The sequence below is a fragment of the Clinocottus analis genome, unplaced genomic scaffold (assembly GCF_023055335.1).
Source record: "Clinocottus analis isolate CAN_PGR_092001 unplaced genomic scaffold, fCliAna1.0.p SCAF_4, whole genome shotgun sequence".
NCBI lineage: Eukaryota > Metazoa > Chordata > Actinopteri > Perciformes > Cottidae > Clinocottus > Clinocottus analis.
In genome coordinates, this window is record NW_027176153.1 from 15,880,548 (window position 1) to 15,902,068 (window position 21,521).

Here is a 21,521-nt window from a genome sequence, read left to right on the forward strand (position 1 = left end):
TGTTAATCACTGAGCATCCTTTATGATTAGATTACCATGATAACAATGTAACTCAAAGTGAAGAAACCTGATGGCCTATACATAGAAATACAGACGCATTACACAGAGAGATAAATATATGCATTGCGTTAATACATTACACAACATAATACAAGACCAGGAGTATCTATATGATCAAAATGACTTGGAATTATGTTCAGGCATACAAGGGGAACAGTACTTGTTTCAAGTTGTATTTTTAATCATTTTGTTTTTGACAAATGTGGTTTGAAATTAAATAAAAGGTTTTCTTTTGTGGTTGGAATTTCGTTTATGTGCTCCCAAATGAAGTCCTAATCAAGATATACATAATAGGGGCTTTGTTACACCAAAATACGAAGGACAAATACATATATTGTTTTTATAAAATAAAAAAATAAAAAAAACTACAGTGAGGATCCGGAAAAGGAACAGTCTTCTACAGAGGTCACCAAGAACTCGCGGTGGCCGCCGGGACGTCGGCGGACTGTGTGCCTGAGCTGAGGAAGGGTGCGTGTCCCCAGTGTCCGCTCCGGTCGCCCGGTCAGGAATGCTCCTCACAAAGCCTCTGTGTGGTGAAATATTGGGTGAAACGGCAGCGGGGACTGTGGTCTAAGAAGAGTCATGGTTTGGCGTCTCTTATTCCGCAACTAACTCAGCGTGCTCGTTTGATTCATTGAGCTGCTAGCTGTTAGCTGTTAGCTCCCGTCGTCCACAGCACGCTAGGTCGCTAGCGTTAGCCCGCAGCACACCTGCTAGCCGGCTAACTAGCTATTAAGCTAGTTTCAGAGAGCTGCTGCATCCAGTCAACCAGAAGAGAACCGGACTCGCTGCTGAACACCGGGCCGTATCTCGGAAAGAAGAAGAAGAGGAGGAGGTGGTGGCAGGCGGGGGCCGGGAGAAAGAGACTGAGGAGGAAGTGAGTCAGGAGCGGCTGATGAGTTCAGATCAGATCGGAGAGCCGCCGCAGCTGCAGGAGGAGGCTGATCCCGGACCGGAGACTGGTGGGAAGGACGAGGCTACGCTGGGGAGCGAGGGAGGGTCGGGCGGCATGGTGAGTGAGAGGCCTTCTGTAGCATGAGAGCTAACGAAGAGACTAACGGGACCAGTGCTCTGTGGGGACCCGGGAGCTCAGTACGCCCCCCTCTGTGCAGCCAACACATCCATTCAGCAACGTTCAACATTAACGCAACCAAGACTCATTTTCACTTTGACTTTCTCACTATTTGCGTCATCACCGTCCTAGTGACAGTTAAAAATAATGATCAAGCTAAATTATTCTTGGGCACAACACACAGGTTAATTACCGTGACTAACTTGAAGCGGTTACGTTATTACCGTTACTAACTTGAAGCGGTTACGTTATTACCGTTACTAACTTGAAGCTGGTATGTTAATTAACGTGAGTAATTTGAAGCTGTTACGTTAATTAACGTGAGTAACTTGAAGCTGGTACGTTAATAACGTAACTTACTTGGAGCTAGAACGTTAATTACCGTTACTAACTTGAAGCTGATACGTTAACAACGTGATCAGCTCATTTCACACACTCATCGTTGTCGTGCTCTCTACTGCGGATAGTAAGCTAACGCTAGCTTAGCCTCTGTAACGAGCTCATTAAGTAGTTTGCTGAGTAATCATAAGCCTCGAAGTTACGTTAATGACACAGCTGTAGGATGACGGTAGTTGTATCGGAAACAGAGCCACCGATCGAGTTGTTTTTGGGACATATGTGATCGATGCCTCGATTATTGAACGAAGGGTAAACGTGAATTCACTCATGTTACCTGTTAGCTAATCGTGCTTCAAGATAGCAGAGCTAGCGCGCTGACATGCGTGGCAAATACCTGGCCTGTACTGCGCAGCTTGGTCAGCTGACGGTACTTGGCTTTCCACGGCCTGTAACACAGAAGCATTGTAACCATGTGTCAAGTTGCACGGCTCATAAATGTTCTTTTAAATGACGGAGGCCTAAACCGTGTGACGCGTCCATTCCTGTCTCAATTGGAGAGAAGCGTCTTGATGTATATTGAAACTGGCAGCTGTACTTGTCAGGCCGAGTGCTTTTTCTATAAAGGGGGTGGTTCTGTTTGCAAGTGACAATGTTAAAAGAAGAAGCTGGTAAATCTGACTGCCACTGGTGTGTTAAAGTTAGTATACATCTGTCATCAACCCCTTTATTGGAGTCACAGTTCACATTATCTGTATGCCTTAATATGTACAGCATGGGATCTATTTTTGGCCACAGCTTTTTGCAGGGTCAGGATTTCTCGTGCCAGTCCAGAGCCCTTTTGATAGAGGGTCAGCTCTAATCCTTAATATGCATTAAAAAATATAAAAGTTTATGAAAGTAACAGAATATACTCTTAACATTATGTTGACTAACCCACATGTCTGTCTGCACATACTTTGTGATTGCTTAAAGCTTTTGTAATCATTCTACTCTGAGGTAACAGCCTCTTTAGTCTACAGAGGATCATAAGGCCCTCTGTGGCATATTTCATTGGACTACTCTGTTTTCCAATTAGTTGCCACAGTGTCCCAATAGTATGCAGGTGTTACTGCCATCCTAAGATTGCACCAGGTGATTTCTGTTAGTGGCACTGGCCCCCCAATATAATGTTAAAGTAATTAGTGAACTCAACTACAGATACAGTGATTGTTGGCTGCACATTGCCTGAGGTCAGTTTGATTCTAGGTTTATTGTTGCTGTCGGTTGTTTTTTTAAATAATGTTTTGACATTTAATCTACTTTTGCACACTGAATATGTAATATTTCTCTTAACAACTAAAGCTATATTTTTAATTTAAGTGTCTTGCAAAAATGTTCAGTCAATTCATTTATTGTATTTTCTGGGGTGTTTTTACGTGTTTTGTTTGCCTGATGAAACAAAACGACAAAATGTATATTTTGCAAGTCCATTTCCATGATTACGTCAAGTCATAACCACACCAGATTTCCACCTTCATGGTAATAGATTTTCTGAGGATATTGGAACTTAAGGCTGAATTATACTTCTGCAACTCCAACTCCGGCTGGCCACGCAGTCGGATTGACGGACTCGCGTTGATTTTTAGTTACCCTGCGTTTTCCATAGTCCAGAACAGCAGGTGGCGCAACGACCATTTAAGAGTCAACCTGCACACCGACGTTCACAGATATCTTCCTCCAGGAATTCACCTCCATCTGCGTGTCCTTGTACTCATTTATATAACCTGTCAGACGTGTTATATTAATGCTCATGCGGACCTCTTCAGCCAAACGTTCAACGGGATCCATTGTTCGTGTTTCTGCTATGGCTTTTAAAAACAGCAGTATTTTGCTATGAAACTGGATATGCGAGACTCAGAAAGGATGTGGTTAGCGGACTAATCACAGCCTTCCAGGCTGCGTACGGCTTGCGTAGCTTTGACGGATAGTCAGAAATTTGGGGTGACGCATGCAAGCACGCAAAATGGCCGATTTGACCACGCAAGGTCGGCCATGCGTGTCTTGCGTCTCTGCGTAAAACCCAAGTATAAATCAGCCTTTACTCTTAACAGCGATTTTTAGGTTTCAATGCATTAAAGATGCTTGGTGCTAAATATCAGATTTCTAAAAAGTAACTCTGTGTTTATTGATAACCAAATGAGTGTTACTGATAAGCGAGCAAATATTGGGTAATCAGTGAGAATATGAAAAACATGATACTAATTGTAGTCTTAGTCACATTCAAATCCATTCAAATATAAATAAGCTAACATTTACATAATTGTAGTGCTGCAACTAAGGATTACTTTAATAATTGATTAATCGGTGGATTATTTTATCGATTTATCAGATAAAATAAAAATAACTATTATAAAATAATAATTTTAAAGCATTAATTTGCAACCTTTTATTACAATAACAGAACTGACAGTGCAAATTCACAGTGCATCAAATATTAACAAAAAAGAATTTATAAAAAATAAGGAAATACAAATCAGAAACTTTAACAGTTTGAACGTCAGAACTTGTTCTCTACACTTAGATCTGTTCACACCAGACTCAACTCTAAAAAACGCGTCGCTAGCAAAACCATTGATTCCTTATGGTATGGCGTGCTTTTTAAAAGCTGAGCGGCGCGCTTTTCTAGTGTTTTTTCAGCGCGTTTAAATATTCTCAACTTAAATGCGCTGCGCGGAGTCGCGCAGCTCATCAGTCACACTCGGCCCAGGCAGCCAATCGGATCAAGGCGGGATTTATTCCTTCCTGGTTTTGTGTGGTATGAACAGCGGGGAATTCAAAAGAAAATGAAAACCTCCGACAAGGCACTAATATTAGCGGTATTTAATTACAAAGAGCTTTACAATTCGAGATGAAAACGCTACTTTAATTTTCAGAAGACGCACCAACTGACTCCTGCTCAGCCGAAAGTACAACTGAAAGCACTTGTCATCAAGACACAATTCGCGGATAGGTATTCACCGTACTCTTTAAAAAAAAAAAAACGCCCGGTGCGTTTTTGTCAAGGCGTTTTTTTAAGCGGCTGCGCTTTAAAAAGTCGTGTCCTGTGTGATCGGCCCCTTACAGACATGCACACTTACAGACACGCACACTTACAGACACGCACACTTACAGACACGCACACTTACAGACACGCACACTTACAGACACGCACTCTCATACACAAGCACAGACATGCACACTCACAGACACACTCAGAACTCAGAGAACAAGAGATGAGAATTCCAGAAGTAACCACTTAATGTATCAACGGGTAACTTACAGAGAGCACTTTCCCTAAACAAAGGTTGTTGATGAGATATTGAACTATAAATCCCAACAACACTTCCTCTGCATGAAGCCACATATCGGACTGTTGAACGCAGGTCTGCGTTCTGCACCTCAAAGGAGATATTTACGCATTGCTTCTCTGAAGCCACCGCGGTATTTTAAAACAAAGACATTATCTAAACGTACAGCGCGGCTCAAACACGGGGAGTCGGGGACGACTAGCTAGCGAGCTAACAACAACGGTTAGCCTAGGTGTTAATATACACGTAACGCGACTATGCAGTGACATACGAGAGAAGACAACGGGTTGCAGAACCTCCTAGACCTCCTGTGTGCGCAGCAGACAGGAGGTTTTTATCGATTTTATCGATTTGTTGTTGCAGCCCTGCATAATTGCCAGCTTTGCATGCAAACTATTTTCGACATTGCCTAATCTTGCTACTCCTGCTTTGAAGGTCACCTCTAAGGGTGCCGGTTTGAACCCAAATGCCAAGGTGTGGCAGGAGATGCCTGTGGCCCCCAGCGAAGCTGTTACCAACAGCCCTCATTGGCCCCCCTCGGACATCAGTGAGGGTGAGATACACTTCCATCAGCCTAAATAAATATCAGAACTGGGAGATGTATAGACTGAGTAAATCAGCCCTGAAAAAAGTGCTTGTTCTTAATGAAAAGTCTTTTACCTTGTTCACAGGTTATTCTGAGCCTTCTTCTGCTGGGTGTAAGCAGTTTACTGTGGGATTCACAGCCCTGGATGACAGCAGCTCCACAGCAACAGCTGAGATAGCAGTAAATGGAATGGACCCTCCTGAGTTAGGCTTTTCCCCTGCTGAGTCCACCACAGGGACCTCAGGTCAGTCATATCACTTGCAGTCGTCGCCACACTCAAACGATGTCTGCAACTAATGATTATTCTTTTCATTACATTCATTTTTGTTAGTTTGGCGGTGATAAGGCTCAACGGCATAGTTTTCATAGCATAATAGAATTTTGTTCTGTAACTATTGCCTCAGAAATATGCGTTCCTCGATGACCTTGGTCAGTCTCGAGATTTTCATACCAACTCATCACCTCTGGGGATGTTTAACATGCATTCAACACTTGTTTGACCTGTTCAGACTAGTAGTCACCCCTTGTAGAATACTATTTGCCTAAAGGGATACTTCAACAATTTTTAATTCCTAGGAAAATGCTATCTCCATAAACACTGGCTCCTGCACTACCCACAATGCAACAACACATAATCTTTTATTAGACATTCTTTGTTTGAGAAAGTGTCTGAGCCCAAGTTGTTTTCTTGGAGTTTGGGGACTCTTATTTACAGCAAGAAAACACTTCATATCCCTGTTTTCATATGCTCAGCAGTATTCGATATTTAACACTACTCGCATATCTTGCCTATTACTGCTTATCAAAAGGAAATTAAGTCGCTAAACTTGTCTTTTGAGATTGCGTGAAAAACTCTTTTTGTTTTTGGTTCTCAGTGGATTCCAAAACTGAGGAGAGATCTAAGATCTCTTCTGAGACCCTACGAGAGTCTCTGAAGAAGGAGTTGGAGTTTTATTTCTCCAGGTAAGAGACAAGCACTCAACCTACTACCTTTTTATAGATAGAATAATTTGAAAAGTTGACTTGTTATTTCCAAGTCAAGTGAATGCTAACCTCCATGGATCTGTTGTTTTGTTTTAGAGAAAACCTCTCAAAGGATTTGTACTTGATGTCCCAGATGGACAGCGACCAGTTTGTCCCCATTTGGACCATTGCCAGCATGGAAGGCATAAAGGTCCTCACCACTGACATGGACCTTATCTTGGATGTGTTGAGATGTAAGCGAAGATGTTAAGACAGTGTATGCTCAAACAACCTGTATATATGTGATGTGTCTCGATTTAAATACCTGAAATTTCCCTCAGCCTCACCTATGGTACAAGTGGATGAGAAAGGAGAGAAAGTGCGTCCTAATCACAAGCGGTGCATTATCATCCTGAGAGAGGTCCCTGAAACCACACCTGTTGAGGTAAAACCAACTTCTGACACAGAACAGCCCGTCTTTAGAAGGATCTATTTTCAGGGAAGATGTAGATGTTTACCTTATGTGTGATACCATTCTTTGTATGTAATCCACAGGAAGTAGAGTCACTGTTCAAAAATGACAACTGTCCAAAGGTGATAAGTGTTGAGTTTGCACACAACAACAACTGGTACATCACATTCCAATCAGACACTGATGCTCAACAGGTAATGCAACTCAATTTACTCTTTTAAATGTATGGAGTATTCAGGTAACATGCTGATTTGTCTCATTATTCCCCTTTATGCTCCCCTAGGCATACAAGTATTTAAGGGAGGAAGTGAAAACATTTCAGGGAAAACCCATCATGGTGAGTTCAATTAAAACTTTGTCTTTTTGGAAAGACCCTTTTTATGAAGTTGTTTTTAGTGATTTCACTCATTGCTCTTTTCCTGGTTTTCAATGCTGACAGGCCAGAATAAAGGCTATCAACACATTCTTTGCAAAGAATGGCTACCGTAGCATGGACAGCAGCCTATACGCTCCGCAGTCCCAGAGCCAGTCCCAGTACAGCTCTCCACTCTACATGCAGCATGTCTACCCCCAACAGCAGTACCCGGTCTACGGCATCGTACCACCCACCTGGACGCCTTCGCCCACACCGTATTTTGAAACTCCTCTGGTGAGACATACCTAGTACTCTGAAACTCACTCCTTCATGCACCTCAGTTGAAAACATTTAGTCCCCACTTGGTTTTTCGATCATTACCACTCATGGTTTAAAATGTGACCGAAAAAAACAGACCTTAAAAGCCACAAATTGTGCATTAGCAGTGATTGATTGCCATCTTACTAACGTCTGAAGACAAATGAAATGAGTGAATTAAAATAATTTGAATTGTCAGTAGACCTAAACAAAGTATTTTGTTTAACAAAGTTATTTAATTGTAAAGAGTTACTCTTACAGAAAATATATTTTCAGCTTTGTGTGGCAACAATTAAATAAATAACTTGACAAATTGTATGTATTAAGTGTTTTCCCCCCTTTGTACAGGCTCCGTTTCCCAACAGTAGCTTCGTGAATGGATTTGGCACTGCCGGACACTACAAAACTGGCTCCAGTTCTCTAAATATCACCCGCCCGTTCAACAGAAACCGGTATGAACTTCTTTTTCCTAATGCTCTTTGCGATTTTTCTTTTTTTTCTTTTTTCTTTTTTAGTTTTGGCTTAAATCCAAGTCTGTTTTTACTATAAGTATAATCTAACTGGAATGTTTTCCCACTTGTGTGATCAAACCATGAACATCAGATCACCTGCAGTTATATTTTGTCTAAAGATAGCGTGTCCTTAACAGGGAATTATTGTTCACTCCCTGTCTTCTTACTGTTCCCACAGTGTCCCCCTCTATTCAAGAAAGAATGTAATAAATGCCTTCAGGTACCACTATTATACTGTACAGTAAGCTTCATTGCTACCCTCATCTCTTGCCATACTGCAACAGCCAAATAACTAAATCCATAACTGGGCCCATGTTTTCTTCCAGTCAGGTTTTTATGGCCATGATCCTTTTGATCAGTATGTAAATGTTGCCAGCTAACAAACATCCTGGGCTTGTCATGTCATTTGATAAATGTAGGCTTGCCTACTAAATAGCAGCGGCTATCTGATTCTGAAACTCACCTTTTTGCAGTTATGGCCACCATGGCTCAAAAACGTCCTCTTTGCAATGCATGTAGCAGTTTCCTTCCATCACAACAGTTTTTAAAAAAAAAAAATTTTCCTCAAAAGTTTTACTGCTACTTTCTCCGTCAGTTGTTTTACCACATTTCTATGCTGTAACAACAAATAAATTACAGGCAGGAGTTGAGTCTAGGTCAGGCAGCTGTCAAGCCTTAACGGTGCACTCATTTAACTATCTCTCAAAGATATGGCACGTTTGTTTATGTACTGAAAAAGCAGCTTTACAATGAAAAAATCTCACTGGACTCTTCTCAAATCAGACCTGGTGATGAGATCAATATGCGCATAGAGGGAAACCAGAGAGTGGAGTAACTGGCTTTGGTTCACTCTTTCTTTGCTTGATCTTTTCTATCTTTTCTTTGTCTCTCTACCCTTCCCCTCCAAAGTCGGGAGCTTCATTCCTGTCCCAATGAGCGTTAAGATTATGAGATCTGAAGGTCAAAGAGTCATGAGAAGTACAATCCATGTGACTTATGCTGCTTGGTCGTCAAACAATATCCGTCTCAAAGCATTATTTGTGCAGCATTAAGATATTAGTAGCCTGTCTAGGTGAGTTACATGGGTGTTGCCAGCTCCTCGATAGGTTTATGATTTGTTGCAGATTTCCACACGTTCAGTATGTTGCCATCAAAGTCCCCGCTGCTTCACCCCCTCCCCTTGCATGTCTACACACCCACCCTAAAGACGCAGCATGCAGTCTTATTCCTCCAGCACACTGTGAACACCAGTGTTTCCGTTGAACTCATTTAGAAATGTTCCCACGTCCATTATCTAAAAATTGTTGATGGACCCAAAACGCATAGCACTTTTTTAAAATAGGCGTATTGCTGTCTGTTCAAATTCCCAACTCATAGAAAACTAATCACAGTGGTTATAAGTGATAGCATCAATGTCCAAGCACAAACTCCAATTATAGGGCCATACAGTGGGTCAAAGCTCATTAAATTTGATCTGCCGAACGGTATTTCGATCCTGGTTCATAATTGGCTTTTATTGTATCAATCGACTATCAGAAACTGTTTATGTACAGTCAGATGTGTGGTTTTGTTTTAACCTAAAAATCCACTATGGGTGGCCCACTGGCCTGTTAGCCGTGGTGAACCTGCTGTGCAAAGTTCCATGTTAAGTTTTCTCTCATTTATCAGAACCGGTTCGGCTCCAACCACTCTGATGGATTCAGAACCTTGTCATGTTTATCAGTCAGGTTCTCTGAACGGTAATGGCTGCTCAACATGTTTCACGATGTCAGTCAAATGTATTTAATTATTCCTGAACATTAGTGGATTTAGTCTATGGACAAGGTCATGATGTCCCTTATGTATTGTTTACGCTCTTTTTTTTTCTTTTTTTTCCCAAAGTGTTCAACTCTGGTTGCAAACTGGAAAGGAAACATTGGTTACCAGTATGCCTACAGATTATTTTAACTTTATGTTGACCGAGATCACCTTCACTTTTTCCACTCTGACAGAAATCACGTGAAGCCCCAGGTGAGGACAGGTGAGGTGACCTCGGCGTCTATAACTCCCGTCCCCTTGGAGAGTTTGACGGGACTACGCAGTCCGCAGCCCCCCGCTGCGGTCACCACCATCCCAATACAGACAGCCTCTGACCTGAGCTCACCATTCTCGCATCTCTCCTCCTCTGCGGATCCCAGTGATGACGGCGGAATGGCTGGACGTGGAAGGTAAAGCCGTTTTACCTGAATGTTATGGCTGCTGGTGATTGGCTGTGACTTGATCAGTGACCCTTGAGTGAACGCTCATTTATTTACATTTAAGACGGAGCACAACCTACAGAGGAACACGGAGAAGGCGAGAAGACGACCGGATTGCTGTAAATACCAATTTTCATGTCTTAAAACTCGTATGTTGTATTTAAAGCATGAAACGTCTTGTGATCTTTCTGTTTGTTGGCTCCATATTATTTTCCTTTCTCAGAGGCCCGTTCCGTTAGCAGAGGTCAAGGTTTCTCCACCCAAGTTTGATTTGGCTGCTACCAATTTCCCACCTCTTCCTGGCTGCGTGGTCAGTACACAGGGAGAGCCAGTGCTGGAAAACCGAATGTCCGATGTTGTACGTGGTTTGTACAGAGACAAGGTAAGAAGAAATTAAGACTGAAACAGTTTTTACATATTTTGGATGAACTGCATTGAGAGGGAGAACTTAATAGGTTTTTGTGTGTGCCTTTATAGACTGAACAAGCAAATAAAGAAGCCACTGTGAGTCCAGGTTCAGGACAACCACCAGTTGCAGAGGAAGCTGTGGCTGTATTAAGTCTTGCCCCGGCAGCAGCAAAACCTGCGACACAACCAGTTGGACCTTCAGCTCCTGTGTACGACAATTACAATTTAATCAGGATATTTCGTGCTTGAACTTCAGCACTTCTATTAAACCGAAAATGTTAACTGAATGTCTGAAACTCTTGTTCCGACAGTATCACTCGTCAGGAGAGGAGAGTTGAACGGGCAGAGCCTCCTGCTCCAAAAGTGGCTCCACGCACTCCGGTTCAGACTACCGGGAACCCATCCCCCACCACACAACCTGTGCCTAACTCCAGGCCTCAGCCCGCTGCGGCTGCTGCCTCCGCCGCCGCCGCTGCTGCTACTGCAACCGCTGCCACCTCCACGCCAGCAACTCCCACCACGCCAGTTCCTGCTACAGCCACTATTCCCACCCCTGTACAGGTCAGAATCTGGTTCTTTGTAATAACGACCTGCACTTGAGCATAATTGTCTTCCTGATGATGATAGCTTTTGCGCATAGAGGGAAGTGAGGTAGTGGACTGACTGGCTTTGGTTCTTTCCCCTTCTCCCTACCTCTCACTCTTCTTCACCGTCTCACTTTCATCTCTCTGTCCTTTCCCACCAAATGTCCAAGACGTTAACTCCTACCCCAATGAGCGTTAAGATTATGAGATCTGAGGGTTTGACAAGAGAAATTACAATATCAATGTATGAATGTGAGTCTGTGTTGCATCCTTTTTTCTATATTGTGCCTTTTTCCTGCCTTGGTTCAGGAACCACGTAAACTCAGCTATGCCGAGGTGTGCCAACGCCCACCTAAGGACCCTCCTCCGCCTGTGGCCCCTGCCCCAGCTTCCACGGGCACCGCGTCAGGCCAGCCGTTACGTGAGTTGCGTGGGAACAAGGCTGAGGAGCCGGGCTCCAGCAGTGGTTCTGGAGACAAGCAAGAGAAAGGCCACGACAGGGAGGGGGGATGGGAATGCAAGGAGAGCCGACCAACACGTGAACGTGACTCTCAAGGCTACTACCGCAACAACGGCCCAAGAGGCACCGGGGGCCTCAAGTTCCGGGACCAGAGGCGCCCGCCTCCGGCCCGACGCAGCTCCCCGCAGGGAGGCTACAGGCATACTGGCAAAGAGCAGAATATCCCACCAGTATCGCCAAAGTAAAAACTTGATATGAATGGAAAAAAAGATTATGAATATATACATGGATATATAATTATATAAAAATGAATAACATAAAAAGCAACAATGTTATGGTAGCTGCCTTTCCCCCCCGGGACTTGTCCAAAGAAAAGCTTTTAAAAATGACAATGAGACCGGGACATCCTGGACAAATGGGCAAATTGACACCTGAAGAACTTTGATGAGTGATTTGAAAAGGAAACAAAAATCTTGTTTTGGCCTCCAGCATTATGCTTAAAAGTGTGATTTATCTGGAGGCGGTCTCATTTTTGCTCTGCTAGGGAGAGGTGGGATGCTGGGCCGCGTAATCGGCCCTCTACCTTTTTTATTTTAAAGAATAGATGTCTGCAAGAACAATATGCACTAAGAAGAAAATAACATGCATATATGTCATGTACATATACAAAGATATCACTAACACGCAATGAGACATCATTTTTTTTTTTTTCTTGTGTGCTTAGGTTTGCAAGTATGACTGAAGGGTTGACTGATGTCTGTGTATGCATTGATTGTTTAGCAACTTGATTGAAGTGCTACAGTGTGCTGTTGCATTTATGTAATGAAATGGATGATTTTTGATTTCTACAGCAGAGACTCTGAATCATTGTCCTGAAACTGGACCGTGTGGTCCTCTAATGTATATTAATGAAATGTGTTCTATGGTGGTATTTCGATCCTGGTTCATAATTGGCTTAAATTGTATCAATCGAATATCAGAAACTGTTTATGTACGACGCAGTCAGATGTGTGGTTTTGTTTTAACCTAAAAATCCACTTTGGGTAGCCCACTGGCCTGTTGGCCATGGTGAACCTGCTAGCCTGGTCCAAAGTTTTTCATGTTAAGTTTTATCTCATTTTTCAGAACTGGTTCGGCTCCAACCACTCTGATGGATTCAGAACATTGTCATGTTTATCAGTCAGGTTCTCTGTTTACATGTTTGATTTGGTTGTAGGGTGGTGTTTTCCAAGAGGAGAGAGGAAGAAAAAAAGAAGAAAAAGAATGGGTTAAAAACATTTGACTGTTAAGTGCACCTGGTAGTTTAGGTGAGGTTTGGCTTTTCTACGTCATCACAGGATATCCAGGTTAAGCTTATATCTGTGAATTGTTAACAATGGCATAGTGTCAAAAATAGACTTGAGTGCTGTTAGCGGAGGATGATGGCGACAAGATATTTGGCAGCCAAGTCGTTGGTATAAAGAAAATTGGAACATTTTCACGTGCTATGTGCCAGCTGCCTCCGATCATAGTGTGCTAGACTAAAGTTGATTTTTTTTTTTTTTTTTTTTTTTTTTTTTGACCAGGTCTGCTAAATATTGTAGTCTTGGGGAAACTTTTGGCCCAGTAAAACTGGATTTTGAAGAAGCTGTAGAGGTGTAGTTGCCTATGCTATATTGTGATAACCCTTCACTAGAAAATGTGTGGGAGAATGTAATTGTTCTAGTACTGAATTTACAGAGGGAGACTTTTGACAGCAGGTATCCACCAGATTGTTTTGTGCTTTTAGGGTGAGTTTTTTTTTTTTCTGTTCTTTCCTTTTTAATTTTTGAAAAACTGATTGACTTAGAATTTGAAGTTTGACTCACTGTATGTATTGCTTTTTAATTTTAATTTATTTTAATTCTGATGCACAACGCTTTTCTCCCAATCTTGGTAGGCTGGTTTCCCCAAAGTTGTGTGAAATCGCATTGGCAAAATAAAATCACACATGACATTGATAAACTGTTGAAGATGTCAGCTGAGCGAAAATACTTGATGCGTTGACTTTGGGTTTAGTAATGCAGTAAAACGAGTAACCAATCACTGGGGCTGTTTCTTTTTCATTAATGAGTATGAGCAGCTAGTGATTTAGTATAATAAAATAAATGCACTAACTTGTTTTTCAGAAGAATCTTATTCATGATTAAAGTTAAATAATTTTAGAATATGGTTGTTAACGGCTTGCAAATACCTACAGTAATCCCCCTCCCCCTCCATATGTTTGGGTTATTTTCTATTAATTCGGGTTGGGGTGGCAAAAGGAAATATAGTAATGGATCAACTGAGTGTTTGAGACACAATCCTAGAACTGTATGACATGTCACCAAAAATAAATTATTTTGATTTGGCTTTCCGGTGTCACTACTTTTTGCTGTCTCGTGTTTTGTCTGTACACATCGGTTGAATGGGTTGTAGAGTTACATACCAATTAATCAGCAGTGTAGTCTGTTAAAAGTATTTGGGCATTGGTTTTACAGGTCCTGGCCTTATGGATTTAAATATATTTTCAGCCCACTACTTTTCCCGGTTGTAGTTTCGCTGTCTGCCGTGAAACGGACAGGACCTGTTAAACTACAGTGTTGGGGTTCAAATGGTCTGTTTCAACCATGATTGAGAAATGTCTCAGCCCAATGTCTGTGTTCATGCTTATGTGTTGCAAGAAATCAATGACAGTGAGACCTACATGACTCCTGCAAAAAAGTGAGTAAATAAAGCAAAATATATACTTTATTTTTTTTTTACAAAACATCCAGCGTTTCAATAGTGACCACATTATTTGGTCTTGGAAGAGGGGTACTCGCATACAAACATAATACTTTGCATAAAACCCAAACAAAGTTTACTTAATTGAAGAGAATGTGTTCGATAGTGACAATCCTTAAGGTTACGTGCTGATTTTCAAACTTTGGAACACATCGAAAGTATGGGCCTTAGCTACTGAGCGTTCAGCCATGAGGGACAGGGATGCCGTGTCACTGCCTGGTAAAAAATGCGGGGCTGCGGCTAAAAACCAGGCTCAGCAAATGGACTAAAACTTTTGTATTTGGGTAGTGACATGAAAACTGGGGACATGATTTTTTTGGGTATAGTTTTTCAATTAAAAAATTAAACTCATTAATCTAAAACTTACAACTTCTGTTTAAACCTAATTATAAAGATCTTTGAAATTACACCATTAAAAGTAAAAAAGAAATTGAAATTTAGTGGTCAGGGTTGGGGACAGCTACTTCCCAATAGAAAGTACCATATAAATGATGATTTTGTATATATTTAGCTGATCAGTTTCTAATTTACTAATATACCATAACATTCTTACTAAATATCTGTTTGAATACTAAATTGTTTTGTTAAATTGATTTTCTTGTTGTGGGACAGCACTTTGAACTAATTTGGTAGAATGGCCCATATACATTTTCATTACAATTTCCTGAAGCCCATGGTGATCATATCAAACTGCTTGTTATGTCAAACCAACTGCCCCAGTCTATAAGATATTGAGTTTATTCTAAGAATACAATGAATAGCAGCAAAGCCTGACACCAGGTTGAGACACCAGGGAGTTTTGTTTTGCTTCAGCAGTTTATCAAAGAACCAAGACTGAAAAATGAATTAATTGACTAATAGTTTAGCGACAATTTGATCTGCTCTAATTCTTCAAACCCCCGGGCTCATACCAGGTCAAAACCAGGATGCAGATGCATAAGGAAGGCCCTGGATCGTGCATGTTGGAAAAATAGTGCTGAAACAATTGACAGAAAAGAAGAAGAAAAAAACATTCAATTGTGCCAAATTATGCTCCTTGAATTTGATGTGCTTCTCTCTAATATCAATGAATTTAATGTGTGACATTGTGTGTTCAACTGAACCTTAAAACTAAACTTGATGTGACCTGAAACTATAAATAACAGTCTGTTAGTGGCTTGTTGGTTTGGTCGCTCACCAGGGAACAAACCAAGCAGGGGCCGCCTTAGCTGCCAGTCTTTAGTGTTTAGTGAGCCACTTGTTAGACTGTACCTTAACATGGTCATGAGCCACAGACACTCGCGGCATGCCCGTGGAGGCCTATTTTGGGAAAGGAAGTTCTCTTGCCGTGTCTTCCTGTCAGACCTGGTAAAACCTGGTGTTCAAACAAAACATCAAGTTGTGTGAAGTACATGCCGACTGTTGGCTCAGTCCCCCGTTAACACGTGTGACGCATGTAAATGTTTCAATGCGAGGGTCCCGGGACAGAGGATGTCGCGTGTTGTACAGATGTGTGATTTTGTAACTCTACAAAATGAACTGAACTGAAGCAAGGGCACGCTCTCGAGGCGGAGGGCGTGGCCGCGAGCGCTGACGCTGTGTGTTTGGGTCGAACCGAGCAGCAAACGGTCTATTCGGTAACCGGTCAGCGCTTCAAACTGAGGACCAGGAACGGTACGTTGCGTCGTCGGCCTGGTTTATTTGTTGACGGTTCGTTGAAAGCTCGTTCATAGGTGTTTTCAGTGAATGTCACTCGATGTTTACGCCTCCCGAATGTCGACGATATCTCGACGCTAGCTTTAGCTCGTTAGCTAGCAGACGTTAGCTAGCATACGCTAGCTAGCTCGGCTCTGACTGCCAATGGAAATGTATGCGAGGGGATTTTTTGTAATTGTTTACTCTAAACCAGCCCCGCTCGCGTCAAGTGGCTCCTGTGATTGGCAAGATTAAAGTAATCTATTATTTCTTAGTTTTAGCGCTTGGTGCAAAACGTGCATCGCTGTTGTTATGATGATGTTATATTTCGTTGTGGAGCCTGTTCTCGTCGAGTGAGCTCACGTCATCTGTTTACGTATAATGACAGTACAGTCAGAATGTGTCACTTTTATCAAATGTGTATGTGGTAATTTTGTTTTTAAAGTAATCATTCGTGATCATGCATCATGCATACAATGGTTTTAATCCTAAAATCAATTTCACTTCATTTGTTCTGTATTACTAACAAACTCCCAAATATAAAAGGATATCGCTGGACGCACCAATATACATGATAACTCGTTTTGGCAGACCTAATCATGTACGGTCAATTCACTTTTATATGAAATGATCTACAGTTTGTACGTGTTTTTTGTCACTAAAAAATAAAACTCTTTGACGCACATCTCCATGAGGGAAAGCCATTGGCCAAGAGGGATTTTTAAAATGTGTTTTTCTCTGTTAAGGCCCAGGGATATCCATTATGTCTTTCAAATTTTAACTCCAACTTCTTGTTTCAGTGTGCCTGGTTGTCACCCTGGCCTGGGTGCCATGGTCCTCAGTTACACATGAGCTCTACTATGTGGTACATCATGCAAAGCATTCAAAGTAAATATTCCTTGTCTGAGCGGCTCATCCGCACCATCGCAGCCATTCGCTCATTCCCACACGACAATGTGGAGGATCTCATTCGTAAGGTAGGCCTCATCTTCTCATCCAACTTCAAATGAATAATGTGTTTTCGTGTCATTAGTTATATTTACATAATTTACCTCCTGTGTGCCGTCAGGGAGCTGATGTGAACCGGATGCATGGCACACTTAAGCCCCTGCACTGTGCCTGTATGGTCGCTGATGTTGACTGTGTAGAGCTGTTGTTGGAAAAGGGCGCAGAGGTATGACATGGATGACTCTTACATACTGACCCCTTCCCCAGAGCATACTACAATAAAAAAAAAAAAAATAATTTACTACTTCCCAGACAGCCACTGTATGATAAGATAACCTTGCTTGTGATGGGTAATCCATCACATGGAACAGAGATACAGGTCTGAGCGGGAGCTCATATGTAACTAACCCGTTGGTGTGTTCAAGAATACTTTGACCTTTTAAATTGATTAATGGGTGGCTGAAAAGCATTGATGCACACATATGATATGAATAGAAAGACAAATAGTAATGGAATAGACCTAATTTTAGATAATTCCGACTTAGTTGTTTTTGACAATATAAGTTTGCCATTTGACCACCAACTTTCTAGTGTTAGATTCTTCCACTCAGCACTTAGCACAGTGGGAAATACAATTGTAAAATGTTGTGTGTCTGTTATGTACTGAAACCATTGAAGTGGCAGTGGAACATTTTGTTTTATATAACCTTATATTCCATATGACCAAAAACAAAAAAGCATTTTGTTACTTACCTCAAGCCGTCCCTAGCCTTACAATTGTAGTTTGATTTATCAAGGCATAGGATGTCTATTTTGACATCTCTGCCTCCCCATAAACCCACAGGTGGTTTTATTTGTAATACAGTGGTCCCTCCTTTATCGCGGGGGATACGTTACAAAAACAACCCGCGATAGACGAAATCCGCGAAGTAGTGAGCTTTATTTTTTACCATTATTATACATGTTTTAAGGCCGTAAAACCCCTAACCACACACTTTTATACACTTTTCTCAGACCGGCATTAACATTTTCTCACATTTCTCTCTTATTTAAACACTCTCAAAGTTTCACAGATTTAAAAAAATAAGCCCGAACATGTTTAGCAAATTTAATTTTAATGATCAATATACGAGGTCCTCTGACCGTGCCTCTTTGTCCGGGAGCCGCTCCGCTGACTTTTTATCCGGACGTTTTCTGTCCTGTACAGGAAACACTGCACGGAGGAGACTGATTGACAAGGTGTACAGTACAGTCCCTTAGCTTAATGTGGCCGCAGAACACAATGCGCGTTCATACTGTACGGTGTAAAAAAAAAGCAACAAAAAAAATAATCCGCGAGTCCGCGATAGGTGAACCGCGATGTAGCAAGGGACGACTGTACTCATTTTATTAAAAATTAAATTTAAAAAAAAAGTACCGACAGAGTACCCTAGTATGTGAATGGTTAGCTAGTTTAGGTCATGCCGCATCTTTTGAAACTGTTGTTGCATGTGCCTACCCTTCTCTCTTTCTGTGTTTAAACTAAAAATAACCAGCAACACGTCTCTTCAGAAACACTGACCTGTTACTTTAGATAGTCGCAGGCAATAGTTTTCTTTGAAACTATTTGTTAACAAGCAGTTCCAGAATATTGTTTGTACTTTGGGTCAACCAAACTTCTAACTGTAGGGCTTTGTTTTTGTGGTGCTGCAAGCAGAGCTGTAACAGTTTAGTGTTTTCTTGACCTTGAAATTCTCTTTTCCTGTCTGTGTTATTTTGGTGCCCAACAACCACACCATCTGATCTATATTACACTTCAGCCAGCCCTTTTCACTGCCCTTTGCTGCTGCACATAGATGGACCAAAATGTCAAGTGCACAATTCATACGCCTAAGACATACCACTTTGTGCTGGTCACAGGGCTTGCACGATTGAAATATGTCTCAAAGTTATTTTTAACCACTTAGTGGAACATTGTACTTTTCATTACATTTCCTCATCAGGTGAATGCTTTGGATGGATATAATCGAACAGCACTGCACTACGCGGCAGAGAAGGATGAGAGCTGCGTAGAGCTGCTGTTGGAGTATGGCGCCCAGCCAGACGCCCTGGACGGCAACAAGGACACGCCACTTCACTGGGCCTCCTTCAAAGATAACCCAGAGTGTGTGAGGGCCCTGCTGGAGAGCGGGGCCTGTCCCAATGCCAGGGACTACAACAATGACACACCTTTGAGTTGGGCAGCAATGAAGGGCAACCTGGAGAGTGTCAAAGTGCTATTAGACTACGGCGCGCAGGTCCATGTGACCAACCTGAAGGGCCAGACCCCTATCTCCCGACTGGTTGCCCTGTTGGCCCGGGGCCTGGGTACTGAACAGGAGGAGGAGTGCTTGGAGCTGCTGTGTCGGGCAGCAGGGCGGTTTGAGATTCGCCGGGCTGATGGCACCCTTCCCAGGGAGCTGAGTAAGGATCCCCAGCTGCTGGCGAGGCTGACCAACATGGTGGCTCAGGCTCCCACGCTTCGCTCTCTGGCACGCTGTGCTGTTCGTCAGAGTCTTGGAGTTCAGTTCCTCCCAACTGCTGTAAAAGAACTTCCTTTACCAGAGACGATCAAAGACTATTTACTGCTGAGAGACTGAGTTGATGAAACCATTAGGAGCTCTCAGGCCTCACTGGCAGATAATTGGACATTTACTAGCAAGTGTCTCCATTGAATTAAAGGATATTGTCGGACAGTGGCCCTCTGTGTCCAATAGCTCTGGTCCTGCCTGTTAAATCTTTTCACAGCCCACACTGCAGGCAGTACAGCAAGAAACTGTAACATCAGGGTTTTTGGGCTTCATCATAGAAATTGATCTACATGACGCTTCAAGTTGTTCACAAAGAGCGTCTTCGGCATTTTAAGTAGGCTTTTTTCGGATGCAAAATGTACAATATGTATGTTACATTTTGATGCTTAAATATTATGTTATTATGGTTTGTCACAGAGCATGAGGAAAATCATAAATGTTGAGTTTGGTGGTAAAATTAGTCTCTCCTCATTGTATCATTAGATTTCAATGTATAATAGGTTAATGGATATTGTTAATGTCTCATGATGCAGGCTGGCTAGGATGCAGTTTCTAAATTAGAGCTCTGGAACAAATTATATTTGATATGATTGTTGGAGTGACCATCCTTCTCTCTGATGTCCCAGTGAACTCACAATGCGATCATTTTTGCAGTACCAAGGAAAAATGAAAAGAAGAAAGATACACTTTAACCAGAATATAAACTATTGTGCCAAAAGGGAGTAGTTTTATTTGTTATGTAGAAGCAATAAAATGTTGCAGAACAATATCATTGGTTTCACAAAATGTGCCAGCCACACTAATCTTGCCTTTATCTTGCCCTCTGAAAATGTTCCAGTGTTGATAAAAGTAATGTCAACATGCTTGCTTACATATTATATAATTCACCATTTATTTTAATGAAGGATGCCGTTGCCAAGAAGGAATAAAGTTATTATTCTTTCTTTTTTTTACAATGGGTCTTTTCATATTTCGTCTTAACTTTCCAAAGTTTGGGGTTTAAATGGTGCTCCCTTGTCTAAATGTTTTGCTGCATATGTTTAAAAAGTACTTTTAATTTTATATTAAATGTTTAAATGTAGAAACATGATGGCATGATTACTAAGTTTTTGTCCCGGAAAGATTCACTAAATAAGCTTGCAAAAATGTGTTTAGGTTTGTTATGCCATCTGTATGAAATCAGACCATTTCTGTGGTCAGTTTTGTTTTTTCTTCTTCTGCCACCCCAAAGGTAACATCTTTTGTACACTTGCAAAAGTGTTTTTTTTCCAATAAAAGTAAATGCCTTTTTATTCTATTTTCTTCTTTCCGTTGTTCTTTAGAAAATAATAAAACTCACAACGTTGTTTAACGGACACTGAAAAAGGGCTGCACGGTGGTGTATTGGCTGGCACTGACGCCTCACAGCAAGAGGGTTTGATGTTCGGATCCTGGTCTGGGCGGGGTTTGGATACTGGTCTGGCAGGTCCTTCTGTGTGGAGTTTGCATGTTCTCCCCGTGGCAGTGTGGGTTCTCTCTGGGTTCTCCTGCTTCCTCCCACAGTCCAAAGATATGCAGGTTAGGTTAATTAGACTCTAAATTGCCCGTAGGTGTGAATGTGAGTGTGAATGGTTGTATGTCTATTTGTCTGCCCTGTGATGGACTGGCGACTTGTCCAGGGTGTACCCTGCCTTCGTCTCCTGACAGCTGTGATCGGCGACCCTAATGAGGATTAGCGGTTCAGATAATGGATGGATGGATTTAAGAACTCCTCCGATGGCTCGGCTGTTGTATGAAACACTCTGCTGTGTCATTTTCATAATATTGTCTTTAATCAGATTGAGGTTTCATTTGCATAGTCCTTTTTTACAGCAGACGTTTTGACTGCAGCCAGC

At 41.8% G+C, this 21,521-nt stretch overlaps 2 protein-coding genes across 4 annotated transcripts; both read left to right on the plus strand.

The window, feature by feature from the left end:
* Positions 1 to 523: 523 nt before the first annotated feature.
* On the plus strand, positions 524 to 14,061 carry larp4aa (La ribonucleoprotein 4Aa). 2 transcript variants are annotated; one of them, XM_068597981.1, is made up of 17 exons: positions 524 to 1,072; positions 5,233 to 5,350; positions 5,469 to 5,627; positions 6,259 to 6,346; positions 6,464 to 6,600; positions 6,688 to 6,791; positions 6,902 to 7,012; positions 7,102 to 7,155; positions 7,258 to 7,467; positions 7,840 to 7,943; positions 8,182 to 8,223; positions 9,995 to 10,210; positions 10,305 to 10,359; positions 10,464 to 10,622; positions 10,718 to 10,857; positions 10,960 to 11,209; positions 11,542 to 14,061. In XM_068597981.1, exons 1-17 carry the CDS (start codon positions 956 to 958, stop codon positions 11,935 to 11,937), a joined length of 2,460 nt encoding a protein of 819 aa, XP_068454082.1. In that variant the 5' UTR covers positions 524 to 955; the 3' UTR covers positions 11,938 to 14,061. The 2 variants fall into 2 exon arrangements, with proteins under 2 accessions (XP_068454082.1, XP_068454083.1); XM_068597982.1 differs by lacking the exon at positions 8,182 to 8,223.
* A 1,914-nt stretch (positions 14,062 to 15,975) lies between these two features.
* On the plus strand, positions 15,976 to 19,832 carry asb8 (ankyrin repeat and SOCS box containing 8). 2 transcript variants are annotated; one of them, XM_068598390.1, is made up of 4 exons: positions 15,976 to 16,129; positions 16,951 to 17,127; positions 17,220 to 17,324; positions 19,081 to 19,832. In XM_068598390.1, the coding sequence occupies exons 2-4, from the start codon at positions 16,999 to 17,001 to the stop codon at positions 19,714 to 19,716; spliced, it is 870 nt and encodes a 289-aa protein (XP_068454491.1). In that variant the 5' UTR covers positions 15,976 to 16,129; positions 16,951 to 16,998; the 3' UTR covers positions 19,717 to 19,832. The 2 variants fall into 2 exon arrangements, with proteins under 2 accessions (XP_068454491.1, XP_068454492.1); XM_068598391.1 differs by having other exon boundaries at positions 16,039 to 16,165.
* Positions 19,833 to 21,521: the final 1,689 nt, after the last annotated feature.